The sequence below is a fragment of the Procambarus clarkii genome, chromosome 4, assembly GCF_040958095.1.
Source record: "Procambarus clarkii isolate CNS0578487 chromosome 4, FALCON_Pclarkii_2.0, whole genome shotgun sequence".
In the NCBI taxonomy this organism is placed as follows: domain Eukaryota; kingdom Metazoa; phylum Arthropoda; class Malacostraca; order Decapoda; family Cambaridae; genus Procambarus; species Procambarus clarkii.
The window spans coordinates 46,792,646-46,820,226 of NC_091153.1; the positions used below are offsets into that span (position 1 = coordinate 46,792,646).

A 27,581-nucleotide genomic window follows, 5' to 3' on the forward strand; every position below is an offset into this window, starting at 1 on the left:
CAGGATACAGCCCCACAACAAGCTAACACCTGTGTTCCTATTTAGAACTAGGTGGACAGAGGTATTAGATGACAGAAAATGCGCCCAACTATTTCTGCCTCACCCAGAATTCCGGGATTCGCAACCCAGAACAAACCCACAAACCCACCAGTTTGTTCTCGGGGTTGTCGCCGAGAACTTGGGTTGTTTGAAAGATTTTCCCACAGTTCAGCAAGGAGGAGGCCTGGTCGAGGACCGGGCCGCGAGGACGCTATGCCCCAAAATCATGGCAAGGTAAGGTAACCCTACTGGTGCTACCAAGCTTTCCAACAAGTCCACAAAATATTATTGTACTAGTTACCTGCACTGATGATATCCTTGTACATAACCAAATCCACTATGATATTCAGACAATCTTAATTAAATTGCATACACACAGCTTCATTGCTTGTCTTCAAGATGTTTTTGATCAGTTGCCCTTCATTCAAGAAAGTTTACCTAAGACAAAATTCAGGTAAATTTTGACATTTTCTGTCATTTCTGAACACTTCTGCCATTCGTTTTGCTCCATTTAGGGGCATTCTTTCCCTTCTCATACATACCCATTCTGTAATCGGATACATTTTCTATAATAAGGCCTTTCACTATACAATACAACATTCTCTAGTCTGTTCTTCTGTGACCCCTCTTTATCCTTCTTATTATTTCCGTCTCTTTACATCCAATTATTGTTAGGAGTGTCAATCGACCAAATTTTTTCCTATTTTTGTTTTTAACCAATTCCTTACTATGCTAAGTACCACCTCAATTGAGTCCTTTTATCTGTCCACTAATTTATGTTAGTCTCATTAAGTTAGTTTCCTTGCATTCCTTTATCCCTCTTGAGTGCATGCATGCTTACTTGTGTCATGGGAAGCGAGCGCCACCTCTAGTTTTTCCACATAGCATCTAAAATCTCCTTCCCCCTGTGTGTGTTTGTAGGTGGTGGGGGTTATTGTGGTGGGTGTTTATTTATCAGTGTCTATATGGAGGGGAGGTCTAAGTTTTTATGGCCCGCCTGCTAGACTTCTCGTACCTGGTGTATTTTAATTTTAATAGTCTGACGTTTGAATTCTTTGTTGAATTGGCTCTAAAGTATTGGATGGAGGTGTCTGTGTTTGTGTAGGTCAAGCTAAATTGCAACAAAAATAATATTTAAACAAATGATTTTTTATTAAAAAATGTTAAGTGTGTACATTGCTGGTATTCATATTTTCCATGAAGCTGCTAATCCCATGCAGCTTTTTAGGCCAGCAGGAATAGATTGTGTATGAGCCACTGGCTCCTGTAGTGATGGTCACGGCCCTGAGCACATGCATAAACATTTAAAACGTGGGGAAGGGGCAAAACATGCAAGGGATCAGCGGCACAGCTTTACCTTGGCACTAATGAAATAATTCACTCTAGCAGGGTAACAAGACATAATCCAATATAATGAGTCTTTTAATGTAGTTAAGTAAACCAAGAGCATTGAAAAATAAAATTTGCATAATTTATATTTGACAATAGATGCAATTAAAATACAGAAACCTAACTAGGTAAAAAGGCAGCAACAAACAAAATTAAATTATATTTCTACAAAATGTATGATACAGCATCATCGTTACCAGTTATTCATAATGCAATGTTGGTATTGGTAGTCAATGGTGATGTAGCATCATTGTTACAGACCAGTTACTCATGGTGCAACAGTGGCGTTGATAGTTAATGATGATGCAATGTCAGTTATCATAGAAAATCTTAAAATAAGAACCATTTCAACAAATGTTCTTTTTGAAAAGGCACAACAAAGAAAATTAAATCTTGAAAACAAAAACATGTTTGGCTCCATCAACTCAGTTTGAAGATAAGTAATTTTTTGTAAAAGTTGTCTTGTAAAAAATCTTGTCGTCTTGTAAAAGATCACAAGACGACAGTACATAACAAGGAAAAAATCTTCAACATGCTCAACTTCAAACCAAACTAAAATATTAAAAAAAATAGGCCATTAAAATTACTACCAAATTGGTACAAACTTTTTCTCATAAAGTTCAGTTTTATAGGATTTGAAAATACCTGCTCAGGCTCCTTATTGTGGGCACCCTTAAGCACTCTGGGGCTCCTTATTGTGGGCACTCTGTCTTTTACAGTGCGAGTCTGATCAAATTATATATTTTTGTTTAATGCTATTCATTGATTTATCCCTTAGATTGCTCAATTATTTCACCCTATACACATAATTATTTTTAAAATTCAAACAAACATCTTTTTATGAGTTCACATAAGAATCAAGTAATGAATGAAATGTGATTCCCTCTTCTGGTAGGTTCTTCAGTAATGCAGTGCTGGTCCAGTAGTGCATTAGGGAGTTGCATTAGGCCCCTGAGATTACACTTGCTTACTGGCAGCCAAAGGAAGAGAACTATTAGGAAAAAGTATCAAGGCATTACGACTATATAGAACTTGGAAGGGATCAGGATAAGGATTTGCGATAGGGGAAAGAAATGGTGCCCAACCACTTAAAAACAGGTATTGCATGCACCGACCTGCATGAAGCCAGTCCGTTGCTCTACTGTCCAGCTCAAGTGGTTGGGCTGGAGCCAAGAGCAGAATCTGGCTCTCTACGAGTTGAGGGGAGCTTGGGGATCAGAGATCAACCTAAAACCAAGAAAGAAACCCACCAGAAAGCATTAGCACAACAAAACAACCAAATGTTTGAATAAAATTTGGTACCATAAGATAAAAAGTTGAGTATATCCTGCTGTAATGTAAGTGCTCCATCTGTGTTGCACCTGACCACCCAAGTCTTCCAGAGTTTCTGCCATCTCTCTCTCACAAAAGAGCCACCCAAACCCCAAGGAAAAGAGGGGGCTTACATTAATTAAAAGAACCAATTAGTAAATAGAAAAATACAGCCATGGTTTACCCATGGAATAAGATGGCAGAAGAGAGCAAACATAAGTTTCATGCTAAATGCCCGTGCACAACACAAGTGCAAAGAGGCTGAAGTACATCCAATAAATAGCATAAGGCCAATACCCTGTTGGTGCACCCAAAGCTCAAGCCCTGATATTGTTGTGCACATACTATTGGCAAAGAAAACATCAGAACAACAAACTTCTTGACATCATGAGAATGTGGAAACACAGCTGGCTGGAACCACCTTATAGAAAATCAGCAAGACTCTTGCTTAACAACATGGTAAATACAGATTTTGTAATCCAGGTCTCAAACCTAAGAGCATGAGGAGCATGCAAATGACTCTGTATCACAACAGGATAGAGTATATGGTGAATTCCAGACCCCCTCCTCTGGAAAGTAGAATGATAGAGAATGCTGGAGGCATAGAAATGAATTACAGGGCATAAGACACAAAACCCAAAATTAGTCAAAAAGCACGAAGCTTCCCATCCGAGAGCCACAAGTCGGAAGAAAATTTGTGTTGATAAATGAGTCTTCAATAGAAGACACTACATGAATTTTGAGACCATTTTTGGTATTTTTCTTCATTCACCCACACTTATTTCTGTATTCCCTTAATTGTTCAAGGAATTAAAACAAAAATTTTGATGTAACTTTTTATCCAAATTTCAGGAGCAGGTATCAATATCAGAATTTAATTTGAAATTCTGTATATCCAGGGAAGTAAGCTATACAGTACTGTATATAGAATTTACTTTAATTGTAATTTTTGTTTAAATACCTGTAGTAACTTATCTACAAAAAAATTCAGTTTAACAATATTTTGTTTCTAATATTTATGAGCATTATGGTGATCAAGAGCTGAAAGAATTACAAACTTCAAGGGTAAATACTGCTCTACATGTTGGAAAGATGTTTAATCAATTTAAAGCAAAATTTTATGGTTCATCGTCATTTTGAAAGTAAAATTCTGATATGTACCAAACCTATGATACATATCAGGATGCAAATGCACATAAAATTTGACTTGGCAATGTTAAACCCGGTTCCGATTTCTGTAAGAGAAAATGGTGTTACAGGCTTCTCTTTTTCTGGCTCATCCTAGCTTCCTCATGTCTAGGTATTTGTCACTATTTATATCATGACCTCAGCAGTCATGCTATGTGCCATAGGCGCATCTGTATCACATTCAACAATCTTGGCCATCCTTAAAATTGAAGATAAACTGTTGTTTAATCTTGGCAGTCTTTATTGTTTAAATGTAGGCAAGACATCTCGCTCTTAAGAGATTTGCTTTCACCCTAACTTTTTGTCATGAGAAACTTTCAAAATCAGTGTTCTTGTCATCTGAATTAAACAGATCATCTGAAGTTGAGGGACAACAGTCCATGCAAAACACTCCTTTATGTAGCTGTTTTGGCTAGGCCCCAAGTCACTGAAAGTTCAGTTATTTTTATTAGGTTGAGCTTAAATCTTTTATAAAGACCTAGATCCATGGATTGGCCTGAAGAAGTGGTGCAAGCACAAAGGCAAGCAGCAAAAATCAGGTCGAGTATATATATGTAAGGTTCCTTTTTTAATAGATCACTTGAATGTTCCTTAGATGAGGTCTTGCTGGTCCCATGAATTGAATCACATACAGTCAAGTTAGGTTGACATTCTGCACAAGCGCAAAACGATCTTTTGGAAACCTTCCTATTGAATCGTACTGCAGAAAACTTGATCTGGCCTGGAATAATATTTGAAGAACCTTTCTAGAATAAACTCCAAACTCCTTAATATCTATTTGCCAAGAAACATTCTTGATAATTGCTAGTTGGTCTGTGTGATCATTACCCGACTGCCACCAGATGGCATCGCTACACAATTTCCTGACTATGCGCCTCACATTCTACCTTATACAAAGCCCCTACAAAAAGGTTAGCAGGGACAGATAGAAGGAAACAGTAACAACTAAATGTTCTATTTGGCAAAGAGCTAGTTATATACTGTACAATCAAAGTATGATTTCAGAGCTATGTCATTTGATTGCTCCCTTAGGCAAGAGTTAAACTGGAAGGCCAGTGATTACAAAATATAGAGGGGGATTAGTTCATCTGTGCTGTAGTTTATAACCAGATGGAGCTGCAGGGAAAGAAAGCAACTTGCATTTCAGGAAGGCCAAACATCACGAAACCTAGACCCTTTAATTGTTTAGGTGACAAAAATGCCATCCAAGAACAACACAATGTTGGTGGAAATGTGGAACCTTAAGTAGGTGCCAGGATGCAAGCATACAATTCAACCAACAAACCCTTCAAGCATTGATGTCAGAACAGGATGAATGCCTACTGGATAGTGAAATCAACAGATTAAAAGGATAAGGAAAACATTCATTACCTTGGCTACTGAGCTTAACCTCTCTGTACAGATTACAACCAAACCTTCATACAAGACACCATAGTATGAAGAATTTTATGTGGAATTCAGGAAAAGTGAATCTGAGAAATGATGGGGAACCTAAAATGCAAAATATAAGCCCACAACTAAAATGAGATGATACACAGATGGAATAACAAACCCAACCCAAACCAAGATTTGGCCTCTCTCAACTGAATTTCAGTCTTATGTTTAGCCAAAAATTAGGGATTAGGTGCACAAAAGTGTCCATTCAGACCAAACATGATGAAAGCCAAACTTAAGAGAAGAGCATGAAGCTCAATGACCGCAGTGACAATATATATATATATATTTTTAAGATTGACACATGTTAACTTCCATCTCTAAGTGTTATTAAATTTTAGGATAATATTTAACTAAACACACATTAATTTTAAGGTTTGTCCAAAATGCTGCATATTACTGTATTAGTGGCTTATGTAAAATATAAGTACGTATCTAAGCACTGTAATCAGATCCTATATAATATTTGTTTAAATAAATTATTATTACTGAGAAATACACCCTTAAGCATGAGATCCATGGATGAGGGACGAAGCCACAACAAATGCAGGCAGATAAATTCCAACCTCCTATTGAGAGGCCAGTTGGGCTCCTGGAGGAAATTAGAAGGTGTTGAGGAATGCCTTACCAAATTTCATAAAAAAGAAAGTTACAGAACTAGAAAACAAATGAAGCAGCTCTACAAGAGCCCCATAGAGAAAGTGTCCAGTTAGCAGTGAGCTTCCACTCGGAGAAGAGCTAAGAAAGAAAACGCATAAGAGGAACGGACGAACATAAAGAAACACAGACAAAGCTTGGCAGAGTGCAAGATACCATTGTAAACAGTGACTAGCAGGTAACTGACAACTGGAGTACCACATGAGCCAGTCATTGAGGCAAGCACACACACCAGGAACCAAAATTTCCAAGGAACCACTATGATGAATTTTGAGAAAATCTTGGGAGCCAGATTCAGCCCAGGGACACAAACCATGACTCTGCCACCTGACAAACCAAATAAAATCACAAACATTTTTGGTTATCCAAGATTAAAAAAAAATTCTTAGTCATACTCTCATTCCAATAAATTGAAGATTCTTAAGCAGATGAAGTCATAATAACGTGGCTGAAAAATGTTGACCAAACCACACACTAGAAGTTGAGGAGACGACGACGTTTCGGTCCGTCCTGGACCGTTATCAAGTTAAGATTCTTAAGTAATGTAGAGTATTATTTTCTTCATGAGAACTTTTTAAACTTAAAATGCTCTCCCTCCATTTCTTAGTATCTTATGATGAAAAAACGGGTTTTCAAAACCTGTTATAATTTTCAGTTTTTCTCAGAATATGATAAACTTGAGGACTCATAAATATATATTATTTATATTTACAGCTTTATCTTAAGAACTAGCACATAATACACATTTCTTTACAGCCACACTTACACTTCACATTAAATAAAACAATAGAATTCTAGTAAAAATTATATTGCACTACATATATATTATCTGATATAAATTTAAATAATTTAAACAATTTACAGAATGATAATCATAATAAATATTACAACTATTGCTTCATTAAACTAAAAAATATACTGAGGAGCGAGAAACCCTCACTACTGAAGAGCTCCACATCAGGCACTGATATTGTCAGAGTGATTTGATTCCGGTATTCTACTGTACAGTGCATCAATAACATAAACAGCAAAACTATAGTGATGATAATCCTACTTTGAGTTGACTAATATCCACACAAGCTATATAATATTTATTCAGTTTATTTAGTGGGAAAATATGCCTCTGAATAAAGTTGATTAGTTCATATTTGCAGTAAAAAGCTCTGAGAAATTCATAACACTGAGAGCCCCAAGAAGCCATGGAACAGTGATGAATACAAAATTAAATGCTACATAACCAACAAATAATGAAACAGTCAAGAGGTCAAAGTGATTCAAGCAAGTAACTAATCAAAGTAACAGTCACTTAACAGCCAGCATTGACACTCAACCTACTACAGGACAAAAACAAGTTGGGATTCTATAGACACCACGTGAAGATCCAGAGAGCCAGCCACAGGATTTCATTGTTTTATATGAATCCAGACTAAATGGGATTCAAATGTACCTATACTTCACAGGAATCACTTTTTGCATGTGGGACATGGAGTAGGCCGACGAGATGGTGAAATGCGTCGTCTTGCACCTCCCTGTTCCTCGTCATTGGCTAGACTCTCCTCACAGACATGCACAATAATTCCAGGCTTATCTTCCATGGCTGGATGCAGTTCGTGGGCTTCCCCTAGAAAACATGGAAAGAAATATACAAATTTGTAAGGTGACATCATGGATCACATGCCGAGATTTAACATACATGGGATCTAAGTTGACATACACATAGAGATCACACTAACGTGATCTATCAAATGAACAAATCCACAAGGGCCGTGACGAGGATTCGAACGTCCGATTCGAATCGGACGCAGGTTTGAATCCTCGTCACGGCCCTTGTGGATTTGTACACATGCATCACCTGTGACTATGAAGATCAAGTTTGTCGTGTATCACAAGAACACCATCTTTCCATATCTCCTCCTGTCCATGATAACAATATGTGAAAATGAAGTGTGCAATAAAATGGTGGAGGAAGAAAGGGTAATTGTATAATCTTACATGTGAAATTTAACACAATATGAAAAAAAGTTTCTACATTTGAAAAACTAGACTTTCAACCCAAATAATAAATATAAGGACAACTGGATTATCTATATTACTTTGAACCAGCTCATTGATATTACAAATTGTGTATCTGAAATACAGTAATGTAATAACTAGTTAAAAATAATTACCAGTATGAGTAAAATTGTAATACCTGTATATACATCATATAACAGGATTAATTCCGAAACTATTTAACACTTTCAAAGTATTTTAATTTATAAATCAAAGTGTACTAACATTTAATATTATTTCTACTGATAGACTAGTGAAAAGTATTCAATCTAGAAAATGCAGTACAGGATGTACGCTAATTGTGACAATATAGTTAGCTGAACACATTGTCTATAGCATTTTTTAATAGTCAATACCTGGTGGTTATACACCTGTTATCAGTAGGCTGTAGAGGAAGGCTCAGTCTCCAAACAGTTATGGTATGATCCAGCTAACATTAGGCAACCATTTTGATACACAAATAGCTTATCTCATCATTCTTAAATAAAATACAGAAAACTGCATGGAATTAATTACTATGGAAAGTTCAAACACTTTAAACAATTACCTGGAACAAGTTGGGCCACTGCTGAAATCAGATCATAATTTATGAGAGGTTCAGCCTCATCGATGGGTTCCCAACCCACAGGTGGCGATGCAGGAGGGGATATCAGGAACTGTTTTTCCCGTTTTGGTGGTTTGAGGTGAGGTCCACCTTCTCGATTGCCTCCAAGAATTATTGGCTAATGGAGTGGGAATCACCTTGTTATTGTAGTAACAAATAAATTTTAAAATGCTTCATGAATATTATGGGTAATATTTTGGTTTAAATATTTCAGTATACCAGAACAGTAATGAGATTCCACAAAATCAAAAGACAAGATAAACAATACCTTGTAAATAATACTTTGTTAACAGGGATAATATGCTGAGAATAAGTTGCAATAATGTGGTAACACAACCCACACATATGCGATGAAAGGATAGTGACAGACTGAAACGCTGTCACTTTCCTTTCATGTGTGTTGGTTGGAGTGTCAGAGATGATAATTGTCACTAATATTCACTAGACTTGCATTAAATCTCCATCAATCAATATATCTAAAATCCAAAGAAAGGTGAAAATAAAAATATTTTCTGGCCATTTACATTTAATACTGATTACCTTCCGATGCTAAAGAAGTGATCTCACCTGGGTGAAGTAGCACTTGATGACTTCCCCATTAAACTCTGTCATGTGGAGGTTATCACGTGCGGTAGAAGCTTGTGCATGTGAAGCAAAGTTTACTCTCACTCTTCTGAAGCTCCTGAAGTATTGAAATGTGACACTTTTGTCTACATCATGAAACAACGACTCAAATATAACCTGTGGAATGCAAAAAATGATTTGATCACGTACAAAGAGCAGCATTTTTAGGACATGCAAATAGATATCACATATGGATGTATTTAAAATTTCTGCTTATACAAAATACAATAGATGATTTTAATCGTGCTGAGCACAGACAATTACAGACTGGTGAAGTAGATGTAAAGTATTAAAGAGTTAATCTGTGGGTCGGAAGCACAGTAGAAGACTAGGTGATGAGTGGCAGACTTTGTAAGAAAGTAAAGTTGCAGTGATTACAGTCATGAGGAGTGGTGAGAAACATGGCCACATTGCAGCAGTTTGTGAAGGTAAAGTCAAATATTGACTCATTTGAACTGTAGAATAAATATGCAATCCCTCAGCAACTTTAACTACTTTTATTTAGTTTTTAAAAAGAATAAAAAATAAGTTAAACCATAGATTTTTCTGTAAGTTTAAGTATAAAATAATACCACAATCTAGTCTGCATGTGCAATATTTAGCGAGATTTAAATCAAAGTATGTCAGCCACTGAAGTTACAAGACACACACCTGTCAAGAACGCTGGTTCTGGCAAGAACGCTGGTTCTGGCAAGAACCGGCACTTCAGCTCTAGTGGCACCTTTCTACATGTCTACCATTACAGTATTTCATTCTACAACCCAAAGACCATACACATAAAACATACACCAAGAACTTGCATTAGAAAATAGTTTAATATTATTCCTTCGGCTGAACAAATCTACATTTGTAGTGAAGAGGACAGGTTATTAAACAATTAGAAAAATTAAAGCCAAGCAAGTTCCTAGGGCTAGATGAAGGATTTTATACATAATTCTTTAAACTTGCTGAACAATTTATATATGTTACCTTATTTCTCATTTTGCATCAATTTTTACTCCATTAGACTTAACATTAAATTAACTAAATTATTATAAGTTATGCTCAAAACTCTGTGCATTAGTTTATATATAATATACAAGTTATATACCCAATAATCAACCTTAACATGCTCTATGTATATTTTCTAAGTACAATTATTAAAATTTTATAAATTTTGCCCCGAGGAGCGAGTTTATTGGGCAGCGTCACTCATCCTGTGAGTGGACACACCGCCATAGTGACAGTATTGGGCAGCGTCACTCATCCTGTGAGTGGACACACCACCATAGTGACAGTATTGGGCAGCATCACTCATCCTGTGAGTGGACACACCGCCATAGTGACAGTATTGGGCAGCGTCACTCATCCTGTGAGTGGACACACCGCCATAGTGACAGTATTGGGCAGCGTCACTCATCCTGTGAGTGGACACACCACCATAGTGACAGTATTGGGCAGCATCACTCATCCTGTGAGTGGATACACCGCCATAGTGACAGTATTGGGCAGCGTCACTCATCCTGTGAGTGGACATACCGCCATAGTGACAGTATTGGGCAGCGTCACTCATCCTGTGAGTGGACACACCGCCATAGTGACAGTATTGGGCAGCGTCACTCATCCTGTGAGTGAACACACCGCCATAGTGACAGTATTGGGTAGCACCACTCATCCTGTGAGTGGACACACCGCCATAGCAGCATGTACAACACTCCCCAATAGGAAGAAAACCCGCTGGGTTGTTCATCCTGTGGAGTACAATTATTGTAAATGTAAAGTGGTCATGTTTCTTGGGTAAATATTTCCCACCTTGTTAACAAGCGTGTGGTTCCTACTCCCTGGCTGTAGAGTCTCGTTGCTGTTTAAGATTCAGCTTCTAGGAACAAAAAGTTCCAAGTAGCACGGACTATGGTGAGTCCCTAGTGGACTTACCTGGCACAGGAGTGGGGCAAGTAGCACTGGCTATGGTGAGCCCGTAGTGGACTTACCTGGCACAGGAGCGGGGCAAGTAGCACGGGCTATGGTGAGCCCGTAGTGGACTTACCTGGCACAGGAGCGGGGCAAGTAGCACGGGCTATGGTGAGCCCGTAGTGGACTTACCTGGCACAGGAGCGGGGCAAGTAGCACGGGCTATGGTGAGCCCGTAGTGGACTTACCTGGCACAGGAGCGGGGCAAGTAGCACGGGCTATGGTGAGCGAGCCCGTAGTGGACTTACCTGGCACAGGAGCGGGGCAAGTAGCACGGGCTATGGTGAGCCCGTAGTGGACTTACCTGGCACAGGAGCGGGGCAAGTAGCACGGGCTATGGTGAGCCCGTAGTGGACTTACCTGGCACAGGAGTGGTGAGAGTCTCCTGCAGCAATAATAATAATATAGGCCATGTGTGAGGTGGACTTACTCGGGCTTGAGGGTCGTCGAAGGTGTTGGGGAGGAGGTTGGTGACGATGATGGCGGTAGGAGGCTCCTGTGTGGCCGCCGCCGCCTCCTCCTCCTCCGTCACCGGGTCCTCCACGTTGTATCCGGCTGCCTCACCTCCTTCCTCGTCCTCCTCTTCCTCACACTTGCTCCCCGCCGTGCCTATGTCCTCGATCAACATGTCTTCCATACACTGGTAGGTTCAGCAAGGCACAACAACAACTGGCAGGTGGGAAGGGTCGCTTTCTTCACTACTCCGGCCTCGCCACTCATCACCCCTCACAGAGAACTTCTGCACTAACTATTTCATTTTAGCTTATATGCTTTTTAAATTCTATATTTTACTTTTACCCGAATGTGACCCGTCATTGAGAACTTCTTCTGCACTATTTTATTTTAGCTTATTTGATTTTAAATTCTATATTTTACTTTTACCCGAATTTACCTGAGGTTCACCTCAGGTAACTTCATAAATTTGTCACTAATTCGTCCCCCCTAGAGGTAAATTTACTTCTACTGACCTCGACGGGGGCTTTTCCTTAAACTAAGTCAAGATCCCTTCATGAGATACCATCTCTAATTTACAAAAAAGCCTCCAGATATCTAGCTCCTGCCATTGCATTGCTCTTCAACAAATCACTTGATCTCCAAATCTTTCCGGATATTCTAAAAAAGCGAGAGTAACCCCAGTTCACAAATGTGGTCATCTTACTGATGTCAACAATTACAGATCTATATCAATTCTGCCAACCTTGTCAAAAATATTTGAAAAGCTAATCTACAATCAGCTTTACTCATATCTAGCCAAACTCAATATACTTAACTCTTGCCAATATGGTTTCAGACCCAATAATAGCACTAACGATACACTTATTAGTATGATTAACTTGATACATACAGCTCTTAATAAAAATGAGTTCCCTGTTGGGATATTTGTGGACCTACGTAAGGCTTTTGACACTGTCAACCACCAAAACCTTCTTCTTAAATTACATCATTATGGAGTCAGAGGTCACTCCCTGCAATATCTTCAGTCTTAGCTTACTGACAGGCTCCAGTATGTTTCTGTGAATAATTCCATTTATCCTACACTACCCATAAACATTGGTGTTGCACATGGCAGCATACTTGGTCCTCTCCTCTTTCTCATCTACATTAATGACCTTCCAAATGCCTCTCAACACCTCAAACCAATCATATTTGCTGATGACACAACTTTCATTCTCTCTAGTCCTGACCCTCTTCCTCTAAATGTCACTGTGAATACTGAACTAAATAAAGTCCATCTTTGGCTAACTGCTAAATAAGGATTAGCATGTTCTTTTCATGTTTCCTTTTGCTTCTTTAAATGTACTCTCATAAAAGGAAAGTTTAGCTCTTCATATTATACTGGTAAACATTGATGGGTATCTTTTCACTAGGTCTGACTCTCGGGTAAAATTAGGCCATTCATATTACCATGACAACGAACCACAGAAAACGTCAAGCTTGATATAAAGGAATATAAGCGATCAGCAGACGCCATCAACACAACACCCCCAGAGGGCCAGGCAGGTCTCAGCGGCAAGTGCTCGCTGTAGTGCACTATATTATGGTCCTGTGAGTGACACTGGCAGCCGTAAGTGAGGTGACGGTCCTGTGTCACTGGCAGCAGTAAGTGAGGTGACAGTCCTGTGAGTGACATTGGCATCAGTAAGGGATGTGACGGTCCTGTGAGTGACACTGGCAGCAGTAAGTGAGGTGACAGTCCTGTGAGTGACATTGGCATCAGTAAGGGATGTGACGGTCCTGTGAGTGACACTGGCAGCAGTAAGTGAGGTGACAGTCCTGTGAGTGATATTGGCATCAGTAAGGGATGTGACGGTCCTGTGAGTGACACTGGCAGCAGTGAGGTGATAGTCCTGTGAGTGACACTGGCAGCAGTAAGTGAGGTGACAGTCCTGTGAGTGTCACTGGCAGCTGCAAGTGAGGCGAGTCCTGTGAGTGTCAGGCAGCCACAAGTGAGGTGACGGTCTTGTGAGCAATACTGACTGGCATCTATAAATAAGGTGAAAACGCTTGAGTAATTACCAGACACATTAAGTTCCTCTTTTGGCTAAGGATAGGAGACAAACTATAAAAGTGGCTTATCCCTTGAATTATGCCCTATGGTTCTGTTGGGTTACAGAGCTTTGTCCCCTCCAGTTTGACTGATTTTTGGGAGTCTAATTAAGTGGCAGTCCTAACTCAAATTTTTTTTTTTACAGATGGGGTACTGGAGTAAATGATTTTTGACTCGTATTAGCAGGCTTAGTTTTCCTTTCCATTATTTCATGCTAGATTTGCCTAGTTTTTCCATTGATCGTGAATTGTGTGATTTCAAAGAATGAATAATTTTGAGCATACATTTTCAGAGGATAGTACTATAATTATCTTGTGTTTTCCAGACGGTATACGTCTTTATAAAATGGAGGATCCAGTTGAAAAAACACACAGGTGAGAGCCAATCAATCAGAAATATTGAATTTTAATATTATTCTTTGATTTAAGATTTGTAATACTCTTACTACTTAATACAGCAAAGCTACTTGATACATTACTTCTAGACTCCTTGGCAATGCATTATCATACTTGAATATGTATAAGACATACCTTTGCTTTGCTTAATTTCCACTCCATACTACTGAACTATCATTATTTGTCTTAAGGCCATAGTTAAGTTTAATTGTCAGTATCTATCGTATATATTTTATCTTTTCTGTTATTGAGTCCAGATCTAAACTATATTTTTGTTTCCATCAATTATAGTTATGGATTTTTGTTCTCAGATAACTTTGTGTACAATATTGTCTTAAATTGTTTACCTTCATTATAAGTTGTTTTCGTATCAGTAAATACTTTAGTACAGTACTTTTATTCACTAGAATTCATCTGTTAAGTCCTTTATTTGAGTAAGGCAGCCAGTCTGATGAAGTGGTGCAATGTGAATATTCCAGGGAATTGTGAATGACTTGTAGAGGTTTTGTATCATTCTTTTCTCAAGAACACCACCACATTTTAAAATGTTCCCAGAATTATTGCAGGTGCTTTTTATATCTACAATATTCATTCACAGTACTGTAGTATCTTACTGTGTCAAAGGAAAAATTTACTTTTTGGGTTACACATTAGTATTTGATAAGTGTGAAGTTTCATACAAAACAGTGTATGGCTTTGTCATTATTTAAGTTGATTCGGAACAAAATGCAAATTTGTCATCACTTATCTTCCTGATGAGGTGCATGAGTGATGGACCAGCACATCATCTCTAATCATGTTAGTTTACATACTTAGAGACATCATTGCCAATGGTTGTCGTGCAGTTATCTGTTTGATGCACTTTACCTCACTGGAGGTTTTCTTTTGGGTACCGTGGGTGGCTCTAGATCCCTAGGCTTTCCTGCCTCTGTTAAGGGAGCCAGATTCTTGTTCTGGTCTTCAATAGGCACTTTGGAATCAATGGCACCAGGTGTAGTTCTTAAGTGTGTCAGTTGCCTTGGTAGCTAGGACAGTTACATAGGAATCCACCAGAAAAAAGGAATTTCATTAAGTACACATATTCAAAAGAATATATGTACAAAGAACATAGGAGTAATGTTCAAATTGTAGGGATATCATCATCATATAACCCCATCCACTCTTAAATGATCATGTCACCTTAGCGCGCACATTCAGTCTTGCTAGTTAGCATGTGTATTTCTCAATCAAGTTAGTCATGTTGACCAGACCACACACTAGAAGGTGAAGGGACGACGACGTTTCGGTCCGTCCTGGACCATTCTCAAGTCGATCGGCTTGAGAATGGTCCAGGGCGGACTGAAACGTCGTTGTCCCTTCACCTTCTAGTGTGTGGTCTGGTCAACATACTTCAGCCGCGTTATTGCGACTCATCTTCTGCACATGTTATTCATACACACATTCACTTCACATCTTTCCATAAGAACTCTAATTTCTTATTACAGCTTGGTTCATCTCGACTTGAAAGGAGCTCCACCAAGACTTGGCTACTTTGAACAAGTAAGATGATGTTGATGTTTTTTGCCAGTTATATGCTCAATAAATGGTTTACTATGTATTCACTGTGACGAGTTAAAATTTGTTTGTGGGATGAACTCGCTATTACAAGTTCATCTAAATAGCAAATTCAATAGAAAATAGAATTTGCTATTACAAAGCTATATCTGAGAATGTATTAAATACAAGGTTTCAGCCTTTGTCAGAATTATAAAAAATGAGGTACAGAGGAAACTCGTGAAAAGCTGATTTGCTCTAATAGAACTTAGTTTCTTCTAAATCCTACCTATCTCAAATCCCTTTCCCCGTTTCCACTTGTGCCGGTGGGCCCTAGTGTGTGACCAAGGCATCAGACTGTGTGCCTGGCTGTGCAGGGTTGTGGTGGTAGTGGCATTTTGCCTGTCAGTTCAGTTGCATGGGGTTCTTCTGACCTGGTGCATCTTCCTAAGGCTTTACTGAACCAGCACTAAGCTGCGGAACATTACTGAGGATCCACGAAAAACAACGTTTCATTACAGTCAATGCTTGGTTTTTGTGAAGCAATGATATTATTTGTTTTAAAGAGCTTGTGGATGTTATTAATATGTAAACTGTCACCATAGGGAACAAAGAGCTTGTTTTTCTTGATAAAGAGTTTTAAAGAGTTCTAAATCTGAGCCAGGGGTATATTTTCAATTGCATAATGTTCAGTGGGCTTTGTATAGGGACTACACATTGAAAATGTTTTGATGTTTCAGTTGCTGATGTAGTTCTCTCATCTATTTTCAGCTGTTTCCACTTCTGTCGTCATTTGGTGCCACTGGTTTACTGGTGGAGTATGAAGACATGTTCCCTTACCATGGCCAGCTGGCACACTTAAGAGCACCTCATGCCTACTTCCCTGATGACATTGTTCAGCTACACACCCTCGCAGCAAGAAATAACCTCATTATCATCCCATTGATTCAGACATTTGGACATTTTGAGGTGAGATTTTTTACCCTATGGTTCAGAATTATGGTAATAGATATTGCCAGTAGATGTATACTGTATGGTATTAATTTGTATTTTTAAATGTACAGTCAAGTTTTTAATTAAAAATGTTTGGGATCCAGGACTTCCTGGCACTGGGTTGAGGAGATTCTTTGGCTTAAGGAGCAACTTGGCAACTTGTTCAGAAAATTGCTTTTCCTAATTTTTGTATTGTAGAAAATATAATGGAGTAGAAGGCCAGAGATGCCTTCTTCAATCATTCTGATGTTTTTTATTATTTTGTAGTAGTTTTTATTATTTTGAATCTGTAGCATGTGACTTTCACTCTGAAGCCTATTTATAATAATTAATCTATTAGTAGAGATAGAACCAGTATTGCAGTTCTATTAAATTACTATATCTCGGTTATATTAAAACTTAAATAGTTATTAATGCTCTGAGTGTTAATGCACTTAATTATATTAGCTTTTTGTTGATGTTTTGCAGTTTGTGCTAAAACACGACGAGAACCGAGCTGTTCGGGAAATAGAGCGCTACCCTAATGCTCTTTGTCCAACCCATCCAGATGCTTTCCCATTGGTTTCCAGACTAATTACACAGGTGGTTGAGTTACATCCTAATGATCAATTTTTTCACATAGGAGCTGATGAGGTATGTAATTTAAATACAGTCTTGTTCTTGTATTAATGATTCATTATATTTAAATTTGATTTTGTTTTGTATTTTTATGTTTTGTTTAAATGGCATAAAATAACTAGTTTGTCTGTTAAGTAAATGAGTTTAACTAATATCCCCCACCTTCCCTCATCCTCAAACCACTCTTCCTATGCTATTGCTTGACCTCACAACTGTTTTGGTATTAATGAGTTACTGTGAGTGACTGCTGGAGTGTACTCACCTAGTTGTACTCATCTAGTTGTGTTTGCGGGGGTTGAGCTCTGGCTCTTTGGTCCCGCCTCTCAACCGTCAATCAACTGATGTACAGATTCCTGAGCCTACTGGGCTCTGTCATATATACATTTGAAGCTGTGTATGGAGTCAGCCTCCACCACATCACTTCCTAGTGCATTCTATATACTAACTACTCTGACACGGAAAAAGTTCTTTCTAATGTCTCTGTGGCTTATTTGGGTACTCAGCTTCCACCTGTGTCCCCTTGTGCGTGTGCCACCCGTGTTAAATAATCCATCCTTGTCCACCCTGTCAATTCCGCTTGCTTTTGTGTGGTGGTGCTTGCTTATCTATACTCTATTGCCATATACAGTACAGGTGATTTGCATGCTATTGGATAACAAAAGATTCTGTGGTATATGGGTAAGCAGTTTTATACCAAATTAACAAATTTGAGGATGATTTTTGGCAGTACTGTATACCAATTGAACACGGATAACATGGTTTAACAGATTATCTGCTAGCCTTCTGGGGCCGGATTCAGCAGTTACGCAAGCACTTACGAACGTGTACATCTTTCCTCAATCTTTGACGGCTTTGGTTACATTTATTAAACAGTTTACAAGCATGAAAACTTCCCAATCAACTGTTGTTATTGTTATAAACAGCCTCCTGGTGCTTCGGAGCTCATTAACTGTTTAATAATTGTAAACAAAGCCGCTAAAGATTGAGAAAAGATCGACAGGTTCGTAAGTGCTTGCGTAACTGCTTCATGAATCTGGCCTCTGGTCTGCTGTGTGTTTTATTAAACTACTTAAATTGGCAGTGTTTTTGACTCTCACACACATTATAACTCTTGTATATATATATATATATATATATATATATATATATATATATATATATATATATATATATATATATATATATATATATATATATATATATATATATATATATAAAGAAATAAATACAAAAAGTTTCACTACAATTGGTGCAGTAATAAAGCCAACATGAGGAGGCAGGTGAGACTTAGATACCTTAGTAATTAAGATTATTGGTCTTGACTAATGTCCTCGAGGAAAGAGGCCATGCTGCTACAAAGATGTTTTAATATTAAAAATGTTCATTCCAGAATTAAATCATGTTACATACCATAATAGAATCACAAATGTTCAGATATGCTTATTTTAATGTAATATTAATGGTAGTTACTGAATTTTTACTTCTCAGGTGTGGCATGTTGGTAAGTGCCCAAGGTGCCAGGAGGAGATGGAAACCAGAAAAATGTCCAGCAGTGATTTATTCCTAGCTTGGGTATTCAAAGTGGCTTGCTGGATCAAAAAGGAATACCCGCATCTCACCATTGTTATGTGGGACGACATGATGCGAAACATGCCTCTAGAGAAACTTAAAAGTTAGTGCAGTACACTATTGATTTTTTATGTTATTTGAAGCTTTGCTCAATAGTATTGTTTGCATTTTTTGGAGTGTTTGTATCCTGTGGCCCCCTGAAGTAAGGATTTGGTGTATGGGGCAGGATTCATAAGCAGTAAAGCAGGTTAACATGCTAGGCACTGTGTCACAGGGACCTTTAGAAACATCCCTTCAGGGATTAGGGTGGTGCTAGAGGACAAATTAATCCTGCCCAGGATGACTGTCATAGGGACATCTATAAAGATTCAAAGCCCAATTGTATCCTCACTTGGCATCACAAAGGACTGTCAAGCGAGGCTTTTTAACTGCTTGCTCTGCTTGACCAAACCAGCTGAGAACCCCGGCAATGCCTTGCTCAGAGGTTTGAACAATGCCTTTCTTATGCCTTTGTGTTTGGGCATTGATGGTACTAGAGCTTTCATTCTTCGATCTGCCTCTGTGCCAGGTAAGCATACTGAAACCTACTTCCTTTGGTTTTGTTTATAGCTTCTACTTCCTTGTTCTTGACTCGAGGGCATTTGTTTCCAATACTTAATGTAGGGAATAGCCAGGTGTAATGGCTCAGAAATAGTTTTCATTAATAATTCAAAGTACCTCTCTGAGTATAGTCATCTGGTTGCTTTAAGTGCCACCCAGTATCTTGATTTTCTTCTTGGAGTTGATTTTGTGTTTGCATCGGGAAAAAGATGTGATTTGGGTTTGGGAACCTTGGGTAGACATCAGTGTTGTGTACCAGGGGATTTGGCAAGGCTTGCAAGTGAGCAGTTGTGAAGCCTCGCTTAGGAGTCACTTGTGATGCTAAGTGATGAGTCAGAATAGCTTTGAATCTTTAAAGATGTACCTTTAATGGCCATTCTTGGCTAGATTGTGATTTCTTCTAAAGCTTCCTAACATCTTAACCATTATTTGGCTCTGACTACTTTCTGCAATTTCATCCTGCGATGAAATCGCAATTGGATGTTTAAATAAATATATATATATATATATATATATATATATATATATATATATATATATATATATATATATATATATATATATATATATATATATATATATATATATATATATATATGTATGTATATATATATGTATGTATATATATATGTCGTACCTAGTAGCCAGAACTCACTTTTCAGCCTACTATGCAAGGCCCGATTTGCCTAATAAGCCAAGTTTTCCTGAATTAATATATTTTCTCTATTTTTTTTCTTATGAAATGATAAAGCTACCCATTTCATTATGTATGAGGTCAATTTTTTTTTTATTAGAGTTAAAATTAACGTAGATATATGACCGAACCTAACCAACCCTACCTAACCTAACCTAACCTATCTTTATAGGTTAGGTTGGGTTAGGTAGCGGAAAAAGTTAGGTTAGGTTAGGTTAGGTAGGTTAGGTAGTCGAAAAACCATTAATTCATGAAAACTTGGCTTATTAGGCAAATCGGGCCTTGCATAGTAGGCCAAGAAGTGAGTTCTGGCTATTAGGTACGACATATATATATATATATATATATATATATATACATACATACATATATACATACATACATACATACATACATACATACATACATACACACACACACACACACATACATACATACATACATACATACATACATACATACATACATACAGTACATACATACAGTACATGTGTATGTAATAGTAACAATTGTATAACTAACTTCAAAAGATTGTCACTTGCTTAGCTAAACGAAGTATGGGGTTCAGTTCTTGAACTGATTATGTGCCTCTGTTACCCTTTCCACCACCGTCCATGGGATGGGTATGGGGTGCATAATAAAGAAAGAAATTGAACTAAATCGTGATTGATCCTTACAATGTAGGCCTGTAGAACCTAGAATGTTTTTCTGCCTGACTGCTCATAAATCCTGTTTCTTGAGAACACTTACTCTTACCGTAGGGAGCAACCAGAAGCTATGCTTAAAAAGTGCTTTTCATATCGATTCAAAGTATTATTTATTAATCTCTCCTTATTATACATTAATTTATTGTTTTAACATCTATACAGTATTTCCTTTTGGGAAGTGTAATCTTTATACATTAATCCTTTAAAAACCATTATTACACTGATGATGGCTTTAAATAATTAGCGTGTCCTTCAACAGGCAGTGGGCTCGGTGAGCTTGTTGAGCCCATGGTGTGGCAGTATCAGGCCAAGAGGTTTGATCTACCTTCAGGTATGTGTATGAAGCTCTGGAGGACATATAGTCCTTAATTCATTATGCATCATGCATACTGTGTGATAATCAGATAATCTAGAATGATATCTCCCTGACAAGTGATGCTTCATGAAGGGATGCAGTTTATGATTTTCTCATGATTTCTTGCATTTAATATACAGTACTTAAAAGCTCATTCCTTGCAGATGTATTTAATCGGTATTCAGCGGTGTTTGATGGCATATGGGTGGCTAGTGCATTCAAGGGTGCAACTGGCAGCACTCAGTTCCTACCCCCAATCCAGCACCATATCAACAATCAGCTTACCTGGATCAGTGTTTTATCCGAGTTCAAACATCAGTTTAAGATTTACCGAGGTATAGCTCTCACTGGCTGGCAGAGGTTAGTGATGTACAGTATTAAGACTCATCATTATCACCATCAACCAAGTTTCCATATTCATGTTGTAAGAAAACTTGACAAACTCAAAGTATAAATATTCTATATATTTGGTATGCCTCACATTTTCTGGGCGAAACGTCTCAGTAATTCCATTGATCTTAAACTCTGGTTATCACTGGTTAGAGTAGACAATGTCAAGTACTGTACTTGTAAGACACTGTCTTCTGGGGGATAAGTACCCCTGTAATTGTCCATTGCCCTGTACAAAGCTGGGGGCATATGAAAATCAAAGATAAATGCTATACTGAGACAGACTACCCTGAATGCAGTGAAATACCACAAGACTGTTTTGGTAAAGTACCAAAACCTAGGACTTGACTGAAATAAAGTGCAGGCCTCGGATGATTACGATACAACCTAGTCCCATGCTCTTGTGTTAAGGCCGAGTGAGCATCAAGAAATTCATGCTGCAAATATTCAAATAGTGAATGTTGAAGTGAAGTTTAGGCATATACGAAAGAGACTGGTTGGATATAAATAGAAGTTGCCTCATAAAGGCCAAACTGCCTTCTTTGGTTGTACCATATTTTGTAGTATGTTTATATGTTAAACTCATTATATTCACTGTAATCATTATAACACCATTTACTCAAAACTTCACCCTGAACTCGCTCTCATACCTCATAACTATTACACCTCCTGTACTTATTGCACCAAAGTTTGTATCCTGAGATATGCCTGCTTGAGGAGTTATACATCTCTTATTTGGCTAGGATGAAAACATGTAATTCTCTTTAGTTTAATCTTCCACAGCAATATTATGAAATGATCGTGCTAAGTTTCTGTTAATAGCTATTTATCATTTATTTCACCTTCACCAGGTATAGTAAGATCTCTTGTACACCAACAGATATGATCATTATGCTGTACTGTGCGAGTTATTACCTGTAGCCATACCCTGCTTGTGTTTATGCCTGAGAGTACACACCCATGGATCATTCACAGAGTCTGATCATGACTTTGTCTCCCAGTCGTTGGGTTTTTCCCATCGCATCAATGTCGTGCCATTTCCTAGGTAAGTGGTATTATATTTGGTATTGTGAAATCCCGTGTTTTATTTAAGCACAGCTGGAGGAGAAGTAAAGGGGGTTCTTTTTGTTGTGTTGTGTGTAATATATATTCCAGTACTTGGCCTGGGAGTTTAAACTATATTTTACATATCTTTTGTTGACTTGACAGTTCTTTCATGACAGTTCATATAGCAGCATCGCCGTAGACTTTCACGTGTTTTCAGACTTGACATCTTTCTTTCAATGTTTGCTTTAAACTATTGTGCTTCACTGTTTCTTATTCTTGCACCTTTCTTCCAATTTGTATTAATTTCGTCTTTTCTGCTGTATGTGCTAGTAAAGGAACCCTCGGTCTTACTGCTGACTCATGTTCTGAATGGAAGCAAGAGGGAACAGCAGTGATATGTTAGAGACTAATGTATAAATTTCCTCAATAGCCATTTGCAAAGTGAACTGAAAACCTGGTAACCCCTGTCCCTCCCCTCAAAACTTTATTCTTTAAATGAAGGCCTATAATATTAAAACATTTACATTTGGTTGAATTGCAGGTGGCATAATATTCTGTATATATACGTACATTATCACTACCCCCCTTTTCCACTTCTCTTGACATGGGGAGGCACCTACCCGTAGTAAAAATGAACAGTAATATAGTGGAAATAGGTTATAGATATTAAAGCAAATACAGTATGTATTGCTTGTCCATTCATTATATCATTCACTCTGTAATACTATACCATCACGAATAAACAATATGGAAGACAATAAGGGAAGGAATGTCAATCCCTTTAACATTGGTGACTTGTGTCAAAAACCTATTTTGTAATATATTGAGTAGAAGGTAAAAATAAAACAACACAAGATAAAATAAATCTAATGAGAAATGTTTCTGGTGAAAGAGTGAGCTTCATTTTGTTTTCATATTGTATTTTGTACAGGCCTCAAGTTATAGAGCAGAGTGTGTCCTTCCCCGGTCACAAGATCTTTGTTGGGATACAGATGTGGTCAAACTTCGTGTGCAAGTACCAGGCAATAAGCAACTCTGAAGGGTAAACATTACAAAAATTGTGTTCATAGTCATGCTTATTTAATTTTTCTACTTTGAAATAGCTGTTTTGTTTTTCCCAGATGTCTCAATTACTGTGCTGCCAATTTTCATAATTTATAATGTTTAAATGCTTTGTTATAATTCATAATCCATGATACTTTATTGCTGGATCTGTAGGGGTTTTTCCAGTGTCCCAGACAGCTTTAAAGTGACATTCATGTGTGTGATCAAACTTTATTCCCTATCATGATCAGATCATTTTGATTTCAGAATGCTGGGCTGGTTCAGTGATTATCTGAGAGCCAGGAATTTCACAAATCCTGTCCAAGTGGAAAACATAATGAACTCAATTAACGAGTAAGTTTGTTAAGTACATTGACTGTGTTTAATTTGTTATATTTTAGTTAATAGATGTGTTTTATAAAAAAAAAAATTGTCTTGATTTAGTTCCTTTGGAGTTCTTGTAGATTACATTGAGAAGCATGTGTGTGTCTGTTTATAAGACATATCTAATTTTAAATCCTTTTGCCTAATTTTGGCTCTTGTCAGCATGTTCATTTTTCTTTTTTTCAATTTTCCCTTCTGATATAATACTATTGTAGCATTGTTGTTTTGTGTGTCTTCCAAGTTCTCAATAATGGAAAAACAAAGTCGTGATAATATTTGAAATAAATAAGACAAATCTTTGCAAACGTTTCCCCAAAATGTGACCATATTAAAACACCAACTCAAACCTGAACTTCAAAGTTTTATTTATTTTAGGGTTTATGAAAATCTGAGTGAACTGAGGACTCACCTCATTCCTTGGTTGATGGAAGTGTTTTACAAGGACACGGTGGACGAGTGGATTGGCTCGTTTGTCGACCCGATCCTTGAGAAGCTCAAGAGCGTGATAGACGAGTGCAAGAAGCAAATTATGATTGGTGGCCGAGTCAGAGATTACAAGAAGATTGAATATTAACTGAAAAGCATGTGCTGCTGAATAAGTTTACTTCACGTCTTATATTTACAGTACTGTATTTGCACAAGCAATTACTTAGAAAAACTGCAGTTGGCCATTTAATGCCTGTAACCTTTGATGTAAATGCTTCAATTTTATAATGTAGTTATATCAGGGAGGTGATAGGGATATAGATTGGGAGAAGTATTAGGGATAGGGATATCGGGAAATAAATGTTATTTGATTATAAGGTAATAACTTCATTATTACGGCAGCATTACATGTGTGTGGACCGCACTTGTTAGTGCCATAACATTTGGGTCACTGTGGGTAAAGTGTGCAAATGTTTGGTTAGTGTGACCACCAGTGTTTGGGGGATAGAGTGGCCTTGATCGGAGCAACATTGGAACGAGTCAGTGCCCACTACGACCCTGGATGTTCATATTTATTGAATTTTATGTATTATAATTTAAATACTTGTATTTACAGTAGGGCCTCCCTGAATTAATTTGTGTACTGTACATAATAATAATGTTTACTCAGGTAAAAGTACATACATATAAGATGAGTTACAAACAGAATGTTGGATTTCTAGATAGAGCTAGTATATACTATGCCTAAAGCCACTAGTATGCACATCGTTTCGGGCAAAAATGGTATGACAGTGAGTGGTAGGAAATACATTCCTTGGGAGCTGACGTGTGCATACAGGAACAGGATAGGTTGATCACCCCTTCACAAGTGTGTGTACATACCAAGTATTGCAGCTAGATTGGCTTTCATTATTGTTCCCTTATTCTACATTTGTTCTACTATATTTTCATCAAAATTAAAATAAATGTAATTTTCTAAATGCACTATACAGTACTAGATTTGTTTTGGTCTTTGAGGCACTCAAAGATAAATCCACTTTTCAGGGCTTACCAAAGCACTCAACACTTTTTACTTATTTTTATTGAACTCTCCATCATTTTGTCTAAACATTTATAAGATAAAATTGTTTAATTTTATAATAATAATAATAAAAAAGCACATCCATTGGAAACAGCTCTTTTTATAAATGCTGCAACAGAAGTGTTAATGGAACACAGATCTGCACTTTACTATCAGAATTGTGTTGTTCCATGTTGGATATCCTGATTTCCAGGATGATACAAGATTGTGCAATTACCATTGTTCCTATGTCCCTCAATAAAATCATCGGTGAATTCAACTTTAACATTACAGTACTGTACTGTATAGTGTAGATGATTCAACTAGACTCTTTACAATACTGACAGAAGGACAGTACTGTAGATACAACATAGCAAACAACATATATTTGATATAAATCACACTACATGAAGTATGGCGAGATGGTGTTAAGAGATGTCTGTATGGCCAAGTTGGGGGGGGCAGAGTTGAGAGACAATATGCTAGGTCAGGCTTGGCTCTGTTTACCAGCTAGTCCCCCACTTGCTGATTGATCGAGAAGCAGCAGCAGTTTAAGCCCTGGAAAGTGTGCGGACGTAAGGGTAGTGTTATGGATGCCGATATAGTTGCTACAACATTGATCATATCACATCTGTCTTCACTTGTATTGGCACCCTGAACTCTTGAATATTCTGAATTGAATATATGAATAGGAACTCTTGAATATTCTGTGACACTACATAGCTTTTCAGGGCTTAGCACTTTTTGATAATTACTTATTGTTGTACTGTACCAGTATTTATTTGCTTATCTTTTTGCTTTGCTTGATGGTAAATATTGAAAATTATGAAAATTATGAAGTGTGTGTATTATATATATTTGGTCTGTGTAATATTAAGAATGTAATACAATCAGTGGTTTAATACAGTGCTTAACTAAGGTTGCTTTTAATTAGCTGAATACTTGAATAGGAAAGACATGAGTTCAGTTTACTGCAAACCACTATTCGGGATAAGAAGTATACATGTTTCTTCATTAGCATGTAATTGTGATAAATTCCAGATATGCAAAGGTTCTAGGGCCAAACTAAATAACTTTTGGAGCGAGATGAAAGGATATCGGACAAATAATGACTAAATTTAAAGTTTTTATTCACAGTATTATTAAAGAACCTGATACAAATGAGCATTGACCAACAATGGTGATAGTGATTCATGGTAAGGGTGGATGTAAGTGTAGTGTTAACAAGAAGGGCGAGTGTTGAGAGATGACTCTATTAACAAACAAGATTAAACAGCAGGTTGACGTAGTAGTTGTGTGTGAAAAGCAAATATATCTGGTGACACAAAGGGAAGGTTTTACTGGTATTAGTTTCCCTGCTCTGGGCAGGTTATGCGTGAGTATCTACTGGAAATGTAGCAAACAGAAAACAAAATACTGTACTGTAAATAACATAAAAAGTAGCAAAATTTTAATTTAAGTGCAAAGTGTGGTAATGAAACTAGTTCTGTAACATAATTTGTTCAATAATAGTTATTAATTGTGTATTAAATGTTATATTTATTATATTTAACTTAAACATATTATGTTTAATTATACAGTACATGTATATTAATTGTATTGTACAGGAAAATACTGGTTTGTAAACCGTATGCTTCCTGCCGGTATGAAGATTGTTTTAGTCCACTTTATAAGTGAAGCTCTATAGTATTTCTATTGTTTCACACTGGAACATAAATGTGAATGTGACATTATTTGTTTTATTTTGCCATAGTCTTCCAGGAAGTACCAGACCGACCTGGTTGTAATGGGTGCGAGAGCCTGCAGCCCGCACCAACAAACAGCTATTTAGATAAGTTGTCACAAGACTGACTTGATCCCAGGCATTAATTAATCTTGGGAATTAAAACTCTTGGAAACCCACTTCAGGTACAATATGGTGAAAGTTACAACACAAATTGTGACTGTCAGGTTTCTTAGTGTCATACACA

At 37.4% G+C, this 27,581-nt stretch overlaps 2 protein-coding genes across 5 annotated transcripts; one reads left to right on the top strand and one right to left on the bottom strand.

Moving 5' to 3' along the window:
- The first annotated feature begins 217 nt into the window (after positions 1 to 217).
- On the top strand, positions 218 to 27,341 carry LOC123749648 (hexosaminidase D). 4 transcript variants are annotated; one of them, XM_069334512.1, is made up of 12 exons: positions 218 to 273; positions 14,122 to 14,170; positions 15,676 to 15,730; positions 16,496 to 16,693; positions 17,186 to 17,350; positions 18,824 to 19,007; positions 21,165 to 21,236; positions 21,425 to 21,620; positions 22,531 to 22,695; positions 23,629 to 23,739; positions 24,009 to 24,095; positions 24,501 to 27,341. In XM_069334512.1, exons 2-12 carry the CDS (start codon positions 14,142 to 14,144, stop codon positions 24,697 to 24,699), a joined length of 1,461 nt encoding a protein of 486 aa, XP_069190613.1. In that variant the 5' UTR covers positions 218 to 273; positions 14,122 to 14,141; the 3' UTR covers positions 24,700 to 27,341. The 4 variants fall into 4 exon arrangements, with proteins under 4 accessions (XP_069190613.1, XP_045587727.1, XP_045587742.1 ...); XM_045731771.2 differs by lacking the exon at positions 218 to 273 and adding an exon at positions 13,215 to 13,743; XM_045731786.2 differs by lacking the exon at positions 218 to 273 and adding an exon at positions 13,215 to 13,348.
- On the bottom strand, positions 6,701 to 12,015 carry LOC138370318 (calcipressin-1-like). Its single transcript, XM_069334503.1, has 4 exons — positions 11,679 to 12,015; positions 9,242 to 9,415; positions 8,618 to 8,792; positions 6,701 to 7,639 (listed from the first exon to the last, which is right to left on the bottom strand). The coding sequence occupies exons 1-4, from the start codon at positions 11,883 to 11,885 to the stop codon at positions 7,482 to 7,484; spliced, it is 714 nt and encodes a 237-aa protein (XP_069190604.1). The 5' UTR covers positions 11,886 to 12,015; the 3' UTR covers positions 6,701 to 7,481.
- Positions 27,342 to 27,581: the final 240 nt, after the last annotated feature.